The sequence below is a fragment of the Stegodyphus dumicola genome, chromosome 12 (genome assembly GCF_044657685.1).
Source record: "Stegodyphus dumicola isolate Sdum_Otavi_A_Nest chromosome 12, ASM4465768v1".
NCBI lineage: Eukaryota > Metazoa > Arthropoda > Arachnida > Araneae > Eresidae > Stegodyphus > Stegodyphus dumicola.
The window spans coordinates 15,679,954-15,698,985 of NC_140779.1; the positions used below are offsets into that span (position 1 = coordinate 15,679,954).

General features: G+C 31.9%; 1 protein-coding gene across 2 annotated transcripts in view; it reads right to left on the reverse strand.

The window, feature by feature from the left end:
- LOC118198050 (uncharacterized) overlaps nucleotides 1-19,032 on the reverse strand; it is a 106,724-nt gene that overhangs the window by 15,492 nt on the left and 72,200 nt on the right. For both annotated transcript variants that reach the window (XM_085827491.1, XM_085827492.1), the window contains exon 9: nucleotides 8,653-9,042. In XM_085827491.1, the coding sequence (XP_085683617.1) occupies nucleotides 8,653-9,042 (390 nt within the window). The remainder of the gene's footprint in view (nucleotides 1-8,652; nucleotides 9,043-19,032) is intronic.

Genomic DNA, 19,032 nt, shown 5'->3' on the forward strand with positions numbered 1-19,032 from the left:
TGCTATCGAGAGATTTGAGACTATAAACAACTTGACATTTAGCAGAAAGACAATAATAACATTGTCCTAATTGTAGAATTACAAACAAAACTTTCAACAGCAACACAGCAAATTTCTATGTTTTATATTTCATTTCATTTGCTGGCTTTGAACGTGTCATCTCAAAAATACGATGAGATTAATAAAAAAGGACTGGAAACACTCTTTCTTGTTGGTGTTAAATGCAAAACAAAAGACAGACAAAAATGAAACTTTAGAAACAGAGAAACAGAATCAATCAACAAAAAAAGGATAGTTTGGTCAAAAAAGGCATCTCTTTTGCTGATATGGCAAAAAACCAGGCTAATAAGTTTAACGAAAAATCTAACTTGCATACCCCAAAATTGGTTACTGCTGCACAAAATGTGCCCTCAAAGGCCACTGAAAATATCAAGTTACCGTATTTGACGGCATATAAGATGCACCCTTATTTAGACGGCCACACACAAGGAAAAAAAGTTTCAATAGTGTGGTTTCTTTTAGGTCTCACGTTTCGTAAAAGCCAAATAAACAATTATTGAAATAAACAATTATTACCTTCACGTATATGACACAGGTAACTTTTTTGATATCAAATTTAGGGAAAAAAATTCGTCTTATATGCCGTCAAATACGGTAAGTGATTTAAGCAATGCCTTAAAAAATTTGAATATGTTACAAGGCAATAAATCTAATGCTAAACGAAATGAAAATGTCATGCATAATAACCAGGAGAAGCCACATGGCTCTGAATTTCTTAGCTTTATGAAAAATATATCTGAATTTAATAATATCTTAGGAATTAGTAATATCAGACTAATGAATAATATCTTTAAGAACTATTTACCTAAACTCAAATTATTATCAGATCCTGTTGACAAACTTTTTATGTTTTACGAAATTGTTAATGAAATCCATAACAATGTGTCAGAATAATCATAATATGCCTCTCACTGTTAGCACTTGGAACGCAAATGGATTGCTCCAAAAAGCCTATGAGCTTAAGGAGCTTTTACATGAAGTTTCCCCTGATATTTTACTCCTGCAAGAACATATGCTTGGCCCCCAAAATTATTTCAGATTATTATTCAATTATGAAACTCATCACTGGGACAGACCCATGGATGGAAGATATGCACCAAGAGGCAACGCAAGAGGAGGTCTGCTTATTTTAATTAAGCGCTCCATTCCTCATTACCACAGCTTTTAGCTATCGAAGCTTTAGTATCACATTCACACCAAACACCTCACGACCAATCACAGTCATCTCCACCTATTTTCCTATACACACACCTGTAAATTCTGTGAAAGCATATTTACAAACATTATTAAACATAAACAATCGAGTCATTATAGGTGGAGATTTTAATGCACACCACCACACATGGAATTGCTGGGGTATTAATCTACACGGAAGCATTATTCACAACGTTGCCCAAATGGCCAATATTAATCTCGCAGTTCCAGATAAACCAACACACTGTGGGATAGGTAGACCATCAATTATGGACTTTTTCATCTTAAAAAACATTAACTCTTCGAGTTATGTTGAAAGTCTGACAGAATTGTCATCGGACCATAATCCTGTAATGCTGGAAATTTCTACTGACTCCTACAGTACATCACACAAAAGAGCTCTTATTATGAACTGGACAGGATATGCCAAAGCTCTCAATAACACTCAGTACCCTACCACCACGAGACAATCGAGGGATGAGTTAGATGCTCTCACTGAAGAGTTTACTTATGAATTTCACGATGCTCTATTAAAAAACAGTAAAATCGTGAGAGCAGACAAGAGATATAAGAACAGTGCCATCCATGAGCTGATAAGAAACAGAAACCATGTACGCAAGCAATGGCAGCGATTTACACGTCCTACGGACAAAACATTACTGAATCAACTCAACCAACAAGTCAGGATGCTATTAAAAAAACATACACAACTTGACTAGGCCAGACATTTAGAATCACTATCCACAGATGATAATAATTCACTGTGGAGTGCTGTTTCTAAATTTAAACGACGCAACACTAATATTCCGCCAATTAACGGCCCCAATGGGATCGCTTACACCGATTTTGAGAAAGCTGAGTCTATTGTGGATCACTATGCTTCTCAATTTCGCACTCAAAACATTTCCCACCCTCAAACAGAACACTCAGTTATGTCCCTCATTACACCATTCCATTTAAAAACACACATAAACAACACACCCTTAATTATGCCATCAGAGATTATTAGTTATATCGAGAAGAGGAAAAAACCGGAAAAGCCTCCTGGATTTGATAAGATCAGTAAACAAAATGATCAAGCAGATGGGAGTGAAAATTTTATGCAAATTCACCACACTCCTGAATGCCATGCTAAGACAGCAGTACTTTCCAACCAATTGGAAAACAGCTATCATCGCACCAATCTTAAAACCAGGAAAGGATCCCACCCTGGATACATCATACAGGCCGATAAGTTTATTATTGACTCTAAGTAAAATAGCTGAAGCTGTCATACTGAAGAGAATACAAGACTTCTTAAAGGACAACAACATCCTCATCCCTCAGCAGTATGTTTTCAGAAGTAAACACTCCACCACGCACCAACTGTATCATGTCACAGAAATGATAGCAGATGGACTCAAGGAAAAAACTCATCACTGGAGCTCTCTTCCTCGATATTTCGAAAGCCTTTGACTGTGTATGGTTACAGGGCCTCACCTACAAGTTAATCACTCTGGGTTTCCCAGATTACATCATAAACCTCATTAATTCCTATCTTTACGATAGACACTTTGTCATTTGTTATAACAATACACACTCTACACAAAAAGTAACTTCCGCCGGCTTGCCACAAGGAAGCTTACTTTCGTCCACTTTATTTTCAATTTATACGAACGACATCCCACTTAACCCCCTCACTACACTAGCACTTTATACAGATGATACTGCGATCCACTATCAAAACAGGTACAGAACTGAAACAAAGAGCAAAATCTTATGAAGCCAATTTGGATTTTCCAGGAACATTATATCAAAAAAAATTATAATGTGATTCTTACAGAAAAGGCCAATTTGAATGATAGATGATAGTTTGTAAGAAGAAGATACTTGGCAGAACAAATGAATATTAGCGATTAAAAGAGAAGCAAGGCAAAAAGAATGTAAAGTCAACAGAATCTGCCATGGTGGAAGAAACGTTTAGCATGAACTAATATTGAACATCTTGTATTAGATGTTCCTTCTCAACTACATATAGAAAACTGTATTATGAAAGATCACATTAGCAAACCTAAAACATTTTTCAAAGATATGAATAACTAAGTTTTTCCAAAACACATTTGAAAAACACATTTTGAAATTTGAATGAGAAATATGTCCAAGATTGACCTGTCTAGAGCAGTAGTATTCAAACTGTATGGCAGTGCTAGAGCATAAAAATGTAAATGACATCCCCCCCCCCGAAAAACAGCTCCGCAACCCTGATCGTACAGTTGACCTTTAGTTATATACCAGCATTTAAAATTTTTATCCACCTTGCAACCTCACTATAAATTTTCGGAAACCAAATGGGATTGTGACCCACAGACCAGCGATGCACACTTGCTTTTGAGTATCCATATCTACAGTATACGAGAAAAAGAAAACCCCTTAGAGAAAATTGATGCAATGTCTGGATAAAAGACCATTTCGATTATTGGCACAACATATTCTTAAAAAACAAATGACGATATTCTCAAATCAGGTAGAGATTAGATAGACAAGCGTAGCAACAAGAAAACAAAATACCCACTGTTAGAGACAAATCAATGTGTAAAAAAAAAAAAAAAAAAAAAAAATATTATTGAAAATAGAGCAATAGGAGCCTGGAAATGGTGGCAACATAAAGTGTAGACATGCTGATAAGTTGATCCAACTCTAAAAGAATTAATGAGAATATCTTTTTAAGCAACTTATTTTTATTTCCTATTAAATACAACATCCATTTCTATTACTCCTTTTAAAAGCATCAAATATGACAAACTTTATTATATCTAAGGCTAAAAGAATATTTGTGAAAATAAAAAATTATTTTGTTCAAGTCCATGAGTGGCTATTGACCCTGAACAAAGCTCAGATCGCATAATTTATCAGTGTTAGCAAAAAAACGTAAACAGGATGTTGAGATATTTACTCTTGAATTTAACAGTTTAATTTAATGCTCACAGAATATTAGAAGTTAAAAATAATTTGTTTCTTTACATACCACCTATTTTTCTCTTGCATACCACCGGTTGAGAATTGCTGATTTAGATAGTTAAACACTAAATTATAACCTGCATCTTTTAAATTACTTAATTATTTAAATTCAATAACACGAATATTCATCTTTAAAACTAAAAATAAGCCTCATTTAATTATTTATGCCTCTATTAGGTGAGATTAAATTATAGATCGCCTCTTTCACTTTTATTTTGAAAAAATACTTTTTTGAAAAATTCAATCTTGTATTGATTCTTGACAATCTGATATATTAACATTTCTATTTCTCTTCAAATTCTTTTGATATATTCATCTTTAAGCTAGATTTTTACATTTTTCAAGAAAGTTTTCTCCTCACTGTACAGAAAAAGAATTTCTCTGTTATGTTTGTTTAATTTAATACAGTAAAGCATATGAAGGTAATCTACCTATATGGAGGATTTTCCAAGGAAGATGGGCTCATGATAGACATGGAAAAAACCATGAAAAGCAGCAGTTAAACAATTAGCAGAAATTTGAATCTATGCTAATTTCTTTATTAAATGTGCAGCTTTAAACACAGTTTTTTATGGCAACACTTTACTTTTGTTTTTAAATTACTTGCAGTATTAAATTCGTGGTAGGTAACATACAAAAATTTAAAACTTATTTCCTTCAAGATACTACGAGTCTCAGCCCACTGTAATGAATTATCATTAAATAACAGACTTTGATGCATTTATGTAAATATTAAGTAATAATACCTAGCTGAAATTTATATAAAAGAAGTGATGCCGATTTTTTCTCATTTTAACAATATATGATTCTAATTGCTTATAATTACATCACTGTTCGATTTGGTTTAGCTAACTGATTATGGAAAAGCTCATGAGGATTATTTGCAAAGAGGAAGAATGCCTTTGTGGGAGACATTCCATGAGAAACTGTCCCTTATTTACATTATAACTGAGGAAATAGATGACTATACCCATTCAACTCCTTTTGTTACTGAATTGATATTGAATTTAAGTATATCTGTAATGAATTACTAGTTTTTATGCAGTCTTATCTATTTACTCAAATCGAAGTACACAAAATAAGCCTTTGATTAGAAATATTTTCTATGAACATGAGTTATTATCATGCATTACCAACTTAATTTCTATTTTAATAAAAATGTCAATATAGAAACATTTTTAAGTCATTTTTTATTACAGTAACTTTCTCAAAATTATGTTTATTTACTACTAGTAATAAACAATTTATTCTTCTTTTTGTAATACCAGCATTAGCAAAATATTCCTAGTACAGAAAACTATTAAAAACTGTACTAAAAAACTTCCACATAATATTTTTGCATCAAGGCAAAATAGGCTATTTTAAGAAGAGAAAAATTAACAAAGTGCAACAGAGATAGCTTCATTTCAAAAATGATTTAAAAAATAGAATTAAAATTTTATTGATTTCTGATTTAATGATTTATAATTTATTTCAAAATCTTTTAGTATCAATAATCTTAATCAATGAACAGAACTTTCAGCTTTGGCAGAATTAACAGAAAATAAATTTAAAATTTTGTTCTCTCTCAAAATACTGTTCAAAAGCATTTTCTCTGCTATCAACAAACTTTCAAAAAAATTTCCAAATAAAAGTTGCTGCAATTTATAATTTCATTTAACTATATCAGCATACTTCAATTAATCATGCTTTATAGCTATCATTCAGCTAAGTACCAGAACTGAATGAGCTAAAATAACACATTATCATACTTTTTATTGTCAAGCATTTTCATGTTTTGCAACACAATCAAAACATTTTCTCTGAAAAAATATGACTGATATTTAGATTCAAGTAATTTCAAATGGAATACGGTTTATTTTGGCTTAATATCTTTCATTTCTTTTCAATGTGCTCCTTTACAACACATATTAAGCTACAACATTTTTCACTTATTCCAATTTATAATTAACTACTAAAACTTTTTACTTCTTCGTACGAAGTAAAAAGGAAGTATTGTAATCGCGAAAAGCTTCAGGCAGCATATTTCAACAAAAATATCCACTTTGACCGCTTTCGAATGCAATTTAACGATGTTTTTGCACGATATCTGTACGTAAGGACAGAATAAAAGACTCTTTTCCTCCAAAAAAACTAAAAAACTGATTTAAAATGAATTCTGAAAAGAATTTTTTGTGGCGTCTGTACGAACATATGTACATACGCGCGTATCTCGCATAACTCAAAAACGAGTAGCCTCAGAACGTTGAAATTTTGTATATAAGACTATTATAACATGTAGATGTGCACCTCGTACTTTGGTTTCAATCGGCCGCGCCAAACGTATATAAATATATTTATAAATATATCCACTCTGTTACCCGGCTCAGTGATCTCAGTTTCTTTACTCTTATATGTTTGTAAATTATACATTTTTTACTTTAAAAATGATTGAATTATGTTGTTCTTATCTTTCGGTTAAGGTTTTTATAGCTTTCGTAATTCTGGAAGCAATATTTGTACAATTATCAACAATTTAAAAGCTGTTTAAGTGTGGTTAAGTTTTAAATAACATGGCGGACATATTTGTTTACATTTGAAACAGCATAATTGTAGATTTGTTGCCAATCTAGAGAGACTAAGCTTCGCAACACAAAAATAATGCCTTCATTTATTATTGCAAATTAAATCATGCTTTATCCTTTCTGGAATTTTTTTCGAGGAAATAAGTGTTTAAGATTTACTTCGTAAATTTAATACAGATATTTTGAGTTTTTATGTATTTTTGCCTTCTCGCGAATTAAGAGCTGAATTAATTAAATGAGAAATACTCAATCGTCTGTGAAAAACTGTTTCTTTTTTGTTTTATTTGGTTAATTTCTTTTATACATCGTTCTAGCTTTATTATAGTATTTGAATAGAACATGTGGCAACGATTGGATAATTCTTTAAATGATATACATTTTGTGCATTCTGAGTTATAATATGAACGAAATATAATACTGTTAACTAAACCTAGCGCCAGAGTGTCGCTATGGTAAACAAAGTGAATTTTAAAGAATGCATTTATTCTATTGTGCTTTATGCGCTGTCGGCGAAGTAGGTTTAATTCAATCTAATAAGTTTAAATGAAATGCAAGAAAAAATGCATATAATTTAATATTCCGTACAAGGAAGTCATGTGGTGTACACATCAGATTTTTTAATTTCTTCTTCAGGATGAAAAAACAATTTTTTTTTTAAATGGCCCTTTAATGAAAGAATGTTTAAGGCAACCTAAATTTTTTTCACATTCTGAGCAAGCAAAACTTTAACTAACACGTACCAGAAATCAAGTAATGCAGATAATGCCCAATCAAGCTGTACAGCTCTGAGTATGTTTGGATTTAATGATAGTAGTTAAGTCAGAAATGTGAAACTAGCTGTGTCTGTAAAATAAGTATCGGTACTTTTCCGTTTTGCCGGCGCAGGCGATAAAGTCGCCAATAATGGTGTAACTGATCCCAAACGGAATATCCTCGCTGGTAACCTTTTACACCTCATTTTCAAAACAAATCGCAGCAATTTCTTATCAGATTGATTGTTTCTTTCAATACTAGCATACAATTACATAGAATTTTAACCCAGAGAGTTCAATTTTATGCCCTAAGGCCATTCGTGGCAATTAACTTAATTAGGATGCAATCACACTGCTCACCCCAAAGCGGAAATATAGAAAAGGCAGAGTTAAACTCATCAATTCCATTAAGAATGCACTAGCGAAGTAAACCACTGCGGTCTTACATAATTTCTGAGTAAGCTATTTGTACGAATTGAAATAATTCTTGCATTTACACTTGCATTCCGAATTAAGATTTAACTTGAAATTAATGTAGATAATTACTAAGAGAATTAGATTTTTGTAGCCTAGTTTACGTGAGATGAGATTACTTGGGGTCACGTGATATGAACCGGCGAATCAAGATGTTGAAAATGAAAGCATAGTACTTTCTTAATGTCTTTTTACAAATTTATTGTCTTTATTTATTGGCTTTTTTACAAAATTTTAAACGATATTAAAATGTTTATGCCTTCAAAATAAAAAAAACCCCTTAGATTACATTTGTTTGTTCTTTAAGGATCCTTAGATTATATTTGTTAACAATTTTTATGTGTATACTGCATGTTGTCGCCAGTAAAGTCTGCTTGGCGAGATTTGCGCCGGCGAAACGGAAAAGTACCTAAGTATCTTATACTACATAGATTTACAACAACCTCTAAATTTGCTGTGCATAGATTTTTTTTTAATGAATATCTCTTCTTTTAAATGCTAATAACATAACAGAATATAAGAAACATTTCCTAGATTTACTGATTCAGTTTAATATATAATTAAAACATTTGTACTTTTATAATATAATAAGGAAGAGGAAAAAATTATACCTTCTAAAGAATAGTCTTTGGTGCACTTAGGTGAAGCACAGTGGTAAGGGAGATCACAATAATAAGATAACTGACTGGGATCACCACACCTTTTCTTAGGGGAATATTCATTATTTTCTTCTTTAACATATTGCAGTGGATCAGCTACATCTTCAGAGTTCTGATATACATTATTTTTTGTTTCTTTTCTCCAAGATTCATTACTTTGAACATGCGATCCAAGTTTGGAAGACTGAGGTGAACATTCACAATTGACAGGTGATGTCTCTGTTTCTGAGGGGAAGGACTGATTTGAACACTCAACTTTAACATTGGGTTTATCCATCATGTCATGATGATCTGTACTGTTGATGCTATTTTCCAGTTTTGATGATAAATCTAATGGAATATCTGTAAAAGAAATAATATTTTTGTAAAAATGTTAATCTTAAACGCTGATAATAAACGGATTCTCATACACACTGTAGATGGTGTTTTGATTAGGCATTATGATTTTACTGCATATAAAAATAGCAGTGAAATGTAGAATTCATGCAAAATATTTTATTAGGGGAGAAAATACTGTAAAAACTTGCTGAATGCTTTAAAACAGGTAACTCATTGCTCCACAAATATTGTGTTTAGGTGATAAAGTCTTTCAACTTGCAGACAACCAGATAATATTAAAAAAGTGCCAGAAATTATCGAAGAAAATGATAGGTGGGTAGTTCATGACATATATAAATGATTGTATTAGCAATCTTAGTGAATTTTGGACGTTGTTCACTCTTTTATGATTGCTGGATACAATCAGAAAGTGCTCTGGAAGGTTGGTTGATTTTAATTAAAACAAGCATGTGAGGATTATCTGCCAAGGAAGAGATGTATTCATGTAGGAATTTTTAAGGTAAATTGGCTAATATTTACATTAAACATAAAGAAAACTATGAAAAGCATATAGATTTGTAGAAAATTTCGAAATGCATCAGAGAGCATCCACATATTTTCGTCAAGGCTGTTACGGTATTAATGAAATTCAACGAATGCATATGGTTCTGAAATAAAAAGTTAATCATCACAATAGAAATCCAAGTGGTTGTAACGAAAGAATACTCAGAAAAGGATAAGATCTGGCACTCTAAAGCCTAAGAATTACTGAAAGTGATGAACACACAGATAGACCTCGAGTGTTTAAATAAATCGCCCTAGTGGAGAATTCTTGTTTTAAATGCACCGTGGGTCTTTCTAACTTCAAGGATTACCTTGAGTTTTTTTTTTTTTTTTAAGAAACAGCAAGGCAAATTTTGAAAAAGGGTTGTAATTAGAAAAAGTATTAAAAAATATCTCCAGAGATGAGATTAAGCAAATTTTATAGAACTACTTCATAAAGCAGTTTTAGTTTGACAAATAGGTTGTTAAAACTGAATTATAACATTTTAAGGAGTTTATTAAGTTGCTGTCTAATTATTATTTATCTAGGAAAATAAAAATCATTTGCTAAATTAAACACACAACAGCTTACAGTTCCTGTATCCACGACTTTCCAAGAAAAATAACAAACATGTAAAAATCTCCTATTTTTCTACATTTTTGAAAAATTTACAAATCAAGAATATAATGTTAAATATCATGAACAAAGAACTGCAAAACTACACATACAGGACTTCAAAAACTGAAAAATGGGTTAAATGCTATTATAGCTGAATGTTTATTATATAAAATTTACATATGTGTTCTTTAAAGTACTTAATATCGAGCAAAATATTGTTAAGTTTAAACAGTTTATGTAAATATTAAATGGGATCAATATAAATTTTTTTACTGTTACAAAACTATTTGTTGGTACCCTTTTATTAAACTTCCGAATTACCCCCAGAAACAGTTCTTATAGGATTCATAACCTTCAAAATTTATGAAACAGTAATTGCAACAGTAAACAGTAATTAAAATAGTCACTTATCTGTATATAATCTTTGCATTTTGGAATGATAATTTGTAAGAACTATCAAATAAGTAATTTCAGTATATGAATCTGCTGAATTTTATCTACCCATGTGAATAATGCCTAAGAATCAAAATTAGTTATAAAATAAAATGATACTAATACTATTAAATATGGAAAGAAATAAATTAGTAATTTATTGCATAAACAGGATTTGTATACTCATATACTGAAATTATCTGTTTAATAGTTCATACATATTATCATTCCAAAATGCAAAGATTATACTATATACAGGTAAGTGGAAAGGGCCCACAGTAGCCGAGCAAAGTCACTGAACAGTGGTAGTTCGTTCCCAGGTTCCTATGTTTAACATGTATGCGAACCAGTTCCTCTTAAAAAGTCCTCCATGAAGGCATCCTCCCCTTAGGCAGATAGCTCTTGAGTGCTTTGCCATAACAAACCAAACAAACTCTGCTAAAAATATTCCATATGCTTCATATTTTCCGTAGAAAATTATTGGCTTGACTAAAGCTTGCTTCTATTAAATAAGAAGAGGGGAAGTCAACAACAGGTTTCATTTTGGGATATTTCTATTGGATGAATTTTAAATTCTAAAATTTAGCATACTTGTTTTTAATTACATTTGTGCTGGAGCACATTCTTGCAATCCAAGAAATACTTACAGTTACTTGCAACTCAAGTGAGGAATATTATTACTGAGAACACTGAGGTAGCAAATATTAAAGCTATTTTACTCCATAAAGATGATCTGCATAATGCAGTGATTCAACTAGAAATGAGTCATATTTTTCTTCTGTTTCATTATATGACATATGCAACTTCTCCCCAACATTTTGAGTAAGATTGATGCAATCATGAAGAAGCTTTTCTTATTTTTATTCTATTCCTTTTCTTATTTTTTGACTATTAGCGCCTTCATGCCTAACACAAAATTAATCAAATTCTAATCACGGAATTCCTGGTACTCTTCAGTTATCGGGACCAGATTAAAAAATGTACATATATGCATGTATGTGTTCATGTACATATGATGTATGTGTGTGCACATACACACATATATACACATACATACACACACATATACATACATACATTTTTGAATCCAGTCCTGGTAACAGAAGAGTAATGAATTTCTTTACAAAACTTACAAGCAGTTCTACTTCTTCAATGCAAAGTTTAGACTTCTAATAGAGTTTTTGCTGAAATTCAGCTTTTAATTTCCCAGTTTTTCAATGAGCAAACTGATAAATTTAACATGAAATTCAATTTAACAGCAATACTGCAAAATAATTTTTAAATGCGCATATCTTTAGAATTTCCGATAGAGTCTAGCACGCTGGTTATAAAAATGCGACTTGAAACAAAAGGGAAAAAAGACTGGTGTGTAAATGAAGGTTTACTTAGTAGCCATTATTAAGTATCCTGTTTGTAGGAAGGAAATGAGCATGGTCAAACATCAGACAATACCAGTACTATGGAGAATATTTATGTGGCGACGCCAGTAATTAGATTCTAGTTCAGATAATTTTAGGAAGTTTTTAGATGCTGTTAAGGAATTTTGCTTGACAGAAGACACGTAAATTCATAAACTAAGTGGATATTTCCTTTATGTAGTGCTAAAATGAATTTCCTTTTTTTTATGTTATTTCATTGTTTGATTTAAAATATAGTTTATTGAGATTATACATTTCTTGTTGGCTGCTTCTTTGACTTTTTAAGTGAATATAGATGTGTACAAAGTCAAGAGAGTGCATAATACCTAGTTTGCGCAATTCTCTAATGTTCTTTACAGTGAAAATAGGTTGATGTGTACATGGATACCGACTTTGTGCAATTCTTTGACGATATTTTGGATTTGTGTAGCGAAAGTCAAAATAACAAGAACTACACAAACTTCATGTCGATGTATTGCCAAAAATTGCCAATTATCACCAAGGGGCAAAATTTTGCCCAATTATGATGATAAATGATAATGATAACAATCCTCCAACTTTCAACTCTCTTTTTGGAAAATATTCTAATTTTCTCTTACCATTCTTCATTTTTCTGATTTTCTAAAATCTTTCAGGCGAATAGAAGCTGCATTAATGATCACCTGCAATTATTTGAAAGAACAAATGTACGGCTGGCTGCTTTTCACATTCTCTTCACGTATTTCGGGAAAGATTTTTCATTTTATTTGCCTTTTGGATTGCATCAGATTTGGAAACCTCATTTAAATGATGACAACTAGTTAAATTAGCTATTATATGGTGGGCTGTTAGCATAAAATGTGATGGCCTTCTAGCCCCTGCTTGTATGTAAAATATACTACAAACATGCATACACAATGTCCAAAATAATTCCTAAAACCAGAAGATACTGATTTCTTAAAAACTACAGGAGGGGGGAATGAATGAATTTATTTGAGATGAAATATAGCATCATAGCACATTAACATGTACAAATGCTAAAACAAACACTTACAATATAAAATAATATGAAATGAAGTTGAAATAATATGTAACAGTGAAATTTTAGGAAAAGGGAAACAAATACAAACTTTTGACATAATTAATCAATGTGATCTAACACAATTCTTATGCATATATTGTAAAATGACTTCATACTCTCAATAAGGTGGTTAAGTAAACTATATGGGATTAATTTCCCTTCTCCACAAATAGGGTTTGAGGTGCAGTAAGAAATAACAATACCAGAAATAGGGTTCGAGGTACTCTATAAAGAGAATTTTTCCATGATCAAATCTTCCATGGATGTGACAAGTTCTGCAAGAGATGAAAATCTAGAGATCTGCTAGCCAATTCTCTTATAAGCAGCATCTTCAATTTTAATAAATTCATCACTCAAATTTGCTCAAGATGGATATGTATATCACTCATAAAAAGAAAGTCAAATCTATTTTTACCTTTAAAAAATTATATTAGAAAGTTAAAATTTCATCTCAATACCAAATGGTGGCCACACATTTTCTGTCAAATACATGTAGGAGAGGACATCCACTGATCATTGTTCATACCCATAACCATCTCGGCTATGTAAGTCATATTCTGCAATTATGAAGGCAATGGTTTGTAATCCCCATGCCCTCCTAATTTAAACATATTTAGAACTAGATGTTAAGCTGAATCCAGATTAGTCATTATATGGTACATAGACTCCCTTCAGCTCTTATTTCCTCTGCATCAATTTAGGTACTTCAAATCCTGTCATTTGGTATTCTTGCCATACTACAGAAGTTAGAACATTAAACTAAACTGCCTAGAGGTCAAGTTATTTCTGTTATGGGCAGAAAATCATCTTGAGAAGCCTTTGTTTCTTTCCTTACCACTTAATCTCTGCTTCCTAACAACAGTTTTAGTCTTAAAATTGTTTCAACAGCACAGAAATAAACAACCTTGAAATATTTAGCCATTTTGCCACTACTGTAATAGTCGGCTCTACTTATAAAAGAGAATTCGAAGTAAATTAATGAGAATTCCTTATATGTTGCATAATTACATGGTTATGCATAAATAAATAATTCTTATCTGTTCCTATCTATATTTAGAACTAAATTTACATATTTATATAATATACACATTTAGAACTATTGTATAATGCAACTGATCAGATCAATTTTTTCAGATGAAGTATTTTCTTCTAGTTTCCTCTTCATCATATCGTGTTTGTTATTGTTGATTAGTTTCAGCAGAAGTAAACTGAAATCAAAGGAAATCATAATGCTCTTTTCCCATGCAATAAAGCAGAAAAGCTTTTCGTCTGAGTGAGAAAATGTACTATTCTGAAAAGTAAATCTTATGCTTTTAAGTGATATGTACTCCTTTAGAAAGAATGAAAAAAGTAAAATATGAAAGTACTTACTACAAAGAGATTGCTATTCGAGAAAGGTTTTTTTGCTTGTTTATGTGAATGTGGCAAATAACAGGAAGATTCTCTGTCTCAGGCAAGGATGCTTTCATGTAGGTTTTTCTAAAGAAAAACTGGCTCATATACCGTATTTCACGGCATATAAGACACACTTTTTTTCCTAAATTTGGTCTCAAAAAAGTTACCTGCGTCTTATACGTGAAGGACACAGGTTCAGATTCAGGTGGAAATGTAGTGGGACACCCAATGTTTACTATAAGTAATGTAGGTATAGTCCCACTACACTTCGGTTTATTTTTAAAGTAATATCCAAAATAGTACATAATATAATATAACATAATATAACAGTATAAATAGTACAGCTATTTATACTGTTATATTATGTCTATAACAGTATAAATAGTACGTGAAGGACACAGCTTAACTTTCAATACTGAATGCTATTTTTAGCCCGGATAGAGATCTAGACACACATAACTTTTTCTACATCTACATCTGTGTGGCCTTCTAAATAAGGGTGCGTCTTATATGCCGTCAAATACGGTATATGCTATTTGAGAAAGGAAAACTGTTTTAAAATAAGCTGTCAATTTTTGAGGGATTTTGCATCAAAAATTTTAATTTATTCTTGTTTCACACAATTATCACACATACCGAGATCAAATATCTAAATATGTGATTTAATTCTTAGATGTGAATTGGAATAACAATCATATTTCTTTAAGAATGAATTACCTGAATCCTCAGATCTCATGAATTTTCAAAAAGTAATATTTATCAGTTATCTTTACTTAAACAGCAGAACATTTTAATTCAAAACTTTGGAAAGATATGTTTTAATGATGTTGATGAGTCCAGATGAGTATGTTTGCTATGTAGTTGCTGCTATTTTTTTTTTTCCGCTGGCATAAATTCGTATTACGCAGAAGAAGTAAAACTGAGTTCACTCGTGTTCAGCTATTTCATTAGTGACGTGAACGAACGGCAAATAGCCGACTGAGTTCTTATCACGCCATAATCGAGAAAAAACTTCTTGCCTACCTATTTTAAATATGGCGTCAGAACCACACAGAGATGAGTTTTTCCTTAAAGAGATCAGGACTGTACCCAGCAATAAAATCATCAGCAATGTTTAAGACATCCTCAGATTTCTCAAATCATATATATTGGTATAAATTTCAAATTTTCATTAATGGCAAAATGATATCCATATGCTTCACGTGTATATAACACCAAACGTAATAGGAACCTAAATAAAATACAGCTTCTATGAAATCAAATTTTCTGCCTTACAAAATTCTCCTTAATTATTATAAATTTCATGTGTAACGAAAAGCTCTATAAATATCCCAATATTAAATACACCCGAAACTAACTTCACTATAACAACTTCTAAAATAAAGAAGTCAACTGCGAAAGAATATTCAATAAAATACACTTACAAAATTTTCGAGGGCAGTTACAACTTGGGCCATATGGAAAGCATTTATTGATTAATTAAATTACCTTTGCAGTGACTTCCATGTCTTATATTATTTTTCATAAAAACTGCTATCATAGATAGCTGAGGGATCAGCATACTGGATTGCAAAGGGAAAAGCTGCGAGTTCGAATCTCACCTGTAACCACTGTAAATCAAAGACAGTGTTAAGGCAGAAGTGATCTGGCAACCACGATGAGAGAAAACGACAACGTGGTTAGCTAGCGGCCATTATGGTGCTCGATTGCGTGCTGGGAGGTGCACCTATGTGATGGCAAGAGTGTCCATCCAAACAGAAGTTAAAAGAAATAAAGCTACAGTCCATTAAATCTTAGTGTTTGTGTTTCATGAGTACTTTTATTCTCGAACATAATTGTGGTCCGTGCAACCCGGTAGGAAGATTAGTGCCTATGGATAAAGTGCTGGTTTAAAAGCTTAAAGGTGAAGTGTTAAATTGATAAAAAAGTGTGATATGTTACTTCGCATTCGACAAGATAATTAAAAATTAGTGTGTGTTTGGATTTACAAATTTCGGGTTCATTTGGATTACCTCAAATGGAGGTAAGTGAATTTGCTCATATATGTTCGGTATTATTAATTAGCATTAATTATGGAAGCATTTTTAATTAAGAAAAGAATTTTAAAGTCAAATATAACGAAAGCAACTTCAGATTTCGAAAAATATACTTGTGATGAATTTCAGTTACAACTTTTTGAAAATAAATGTGCAAAATTTAATAATGAGTGTTCAGAGATTTTTGATAAATTATTTGTAGTAGTAGACGAAAAAGAGTTTGACAAATATGTAACTGAACAGCAAACTGTTCAAGAGAGCATTGATACTTTGTGGGTTAAGGTTAAACGGCAAATGTCAAAATTTAGTGCTAAAGATGCAAGTAATGCAAAGATTGAAAATACCAGTGCACAAGGTATGAAATTACCTAAATTAAACTTGCCGTCTTTTAGTGGAAATATTCAAGATTAGTTAAGCTTTCGGGATCTTTTCATTTCAAGCATTCATAATAATAATGTATTATCGGATTCCCAAAAGCTCTCGTATTTGAAGTTATCGCTTCATGGCGAAGCAGCTAGGATTATTCAATCAGTCACAATTTGTGACAATAATTATAAAATTGCTTGGGATTTTTTAGAAGAGAGATACTCCAATAAACGTGATCAGGTTTTCGCCCAGATAAAGCAACTCATGTCAATTTCTCCCATACAAAATGAAAGCCCGTCTTCTATTTTAAAATTAGTAGACACAGTGAATGAAAGTGTAAGGTCTTTGGAAATATTAGACCAAAAAATAGAGGGATTCGCAAAAACATTTCTTGCATATATTTTGCTGCAAAAATTGGATGTTTCCACTCTTCTAAAACGACACTCAACGATTTTTATGTTGATGACATTTTGTCTGGTGCAGAAGATGTCACCTCTGCTGTAGAATTGCAGCGGCAGTTAATAGACATGCTACAATCTGCGAAAATGGAATTGCACAAGTGGTGCTCAAACGAAAAATTTCTTTTAGAACAAGTTCCATTCGAAAAACAAGAGTATCGTTTTGGAGAATCTTCACAAAGCATCGTAAAGACTCTGGGTTTAAGATGGAATCCAGAAGAAGACTCTTTTAGTTTTACTGTGTCTAGTTCGTCAAAAATCTGTACAAAACGCACAGTTTTGGCAGATATTGCTAAACTGTTTGATCCTTTAGGTTTCCTAGGGCCTGTAATCATGCGTGCTGGCAACCACGATGAGAGAAAACGACAACGTGGTTAGCTAGCGGCCATTATGGTGCTTGATTGCGTGCTGGGAGGTGCACCTATGCGATGGCAAGAGTGTCCATCCAAACAGAAGTTAAAAGAAATAAAGTAACAGTCCATTAAATCTTAGTGTTTGTGTTTCATGAGTACTTTTATTCTCGAACAGACAGCTTTGCTCATTTTAAAACGTGTTCCTTATATTTAATCATGGTGTTGGTGTATTTAATTATGGCAAAGCACACTAGGGCTATCTGCCTAAGGGGAGGGATGCCTTCGCGGAGGACTTTCTAAGGGAAACTGGCTCGTATACACGTTACACATGGGGAAAACCACGTAAACACCCATGCAGCCAGCCCGTTCGCGGGATTCGAACCTCGGACCGAACTACCAGTGTTCAGCGACTTTACCGCTCGGCCGCTTGTGGGCCTATATTTAATCATGAATCATTATATTCTTATTTTACCTATTAAATTTATTGTTTTCATTTCTTATTTTATCTATTATTATTGTTTTTAATTTAGTTTAAAAATGTGCACTGCAAATAGAAACCATTAACCCCTATGTAATGATATAACAACATCTCTTGTATAAATTCTCTCATTATTTTTACCTCATTTTATATTTTATCCTGCATATAATTTTACACAAACTGTCCAAAGTTCGAAACTTATACTAAATTAAAAAATAAATAAAAAGAACAAAATTAATAAAAAGAAAAACAAAAGAAAAAATCTGAAAGCTTTCAGATTTTATATTACGCTTGAATGGGTGTGTTCCCCCTTCCATTTGCAGGCATATGCTTCGAGAGCATTTGAGCTAGCGTACATTATTCTAAAAATATTTAAAAACAGCATATCTTTAGAAATTTTATTGTATGAACATTTTCTTCTAATTTATTTGTGTAATAATATATAGAAAATAATCAAATTATAGAACACTTTAACTATTACACAGATTCCTTTATACGTACTCCCATACCACACATAAACAAGCAAACCAAGGGAGGGGGAGGGGAGATTAAAAAATAGGAAGTTGCTTTTATTATATGGTGGATGGTGTTTCAAGTAATTTAATTTGCTTTATATATTGTATTCCAAACCAATTTTATAAATCTTAATTTTCATACAATACAGAATCTGCAAGTCTGTCAACCAGAACAAGGCAGTAAAGAGAAAAAACTTCCTTGAACACGTCGCCTAAATAAATCTTTCGGAACCATTCTTGCTGTTTTTTGTGCTTTTGCCTCTGCTTAATAATTGATTGCACTTGATATTAAAGTTTCAGTATCAAAAAAAATCAGTCAATTCTGACACCTTGCTACAAAC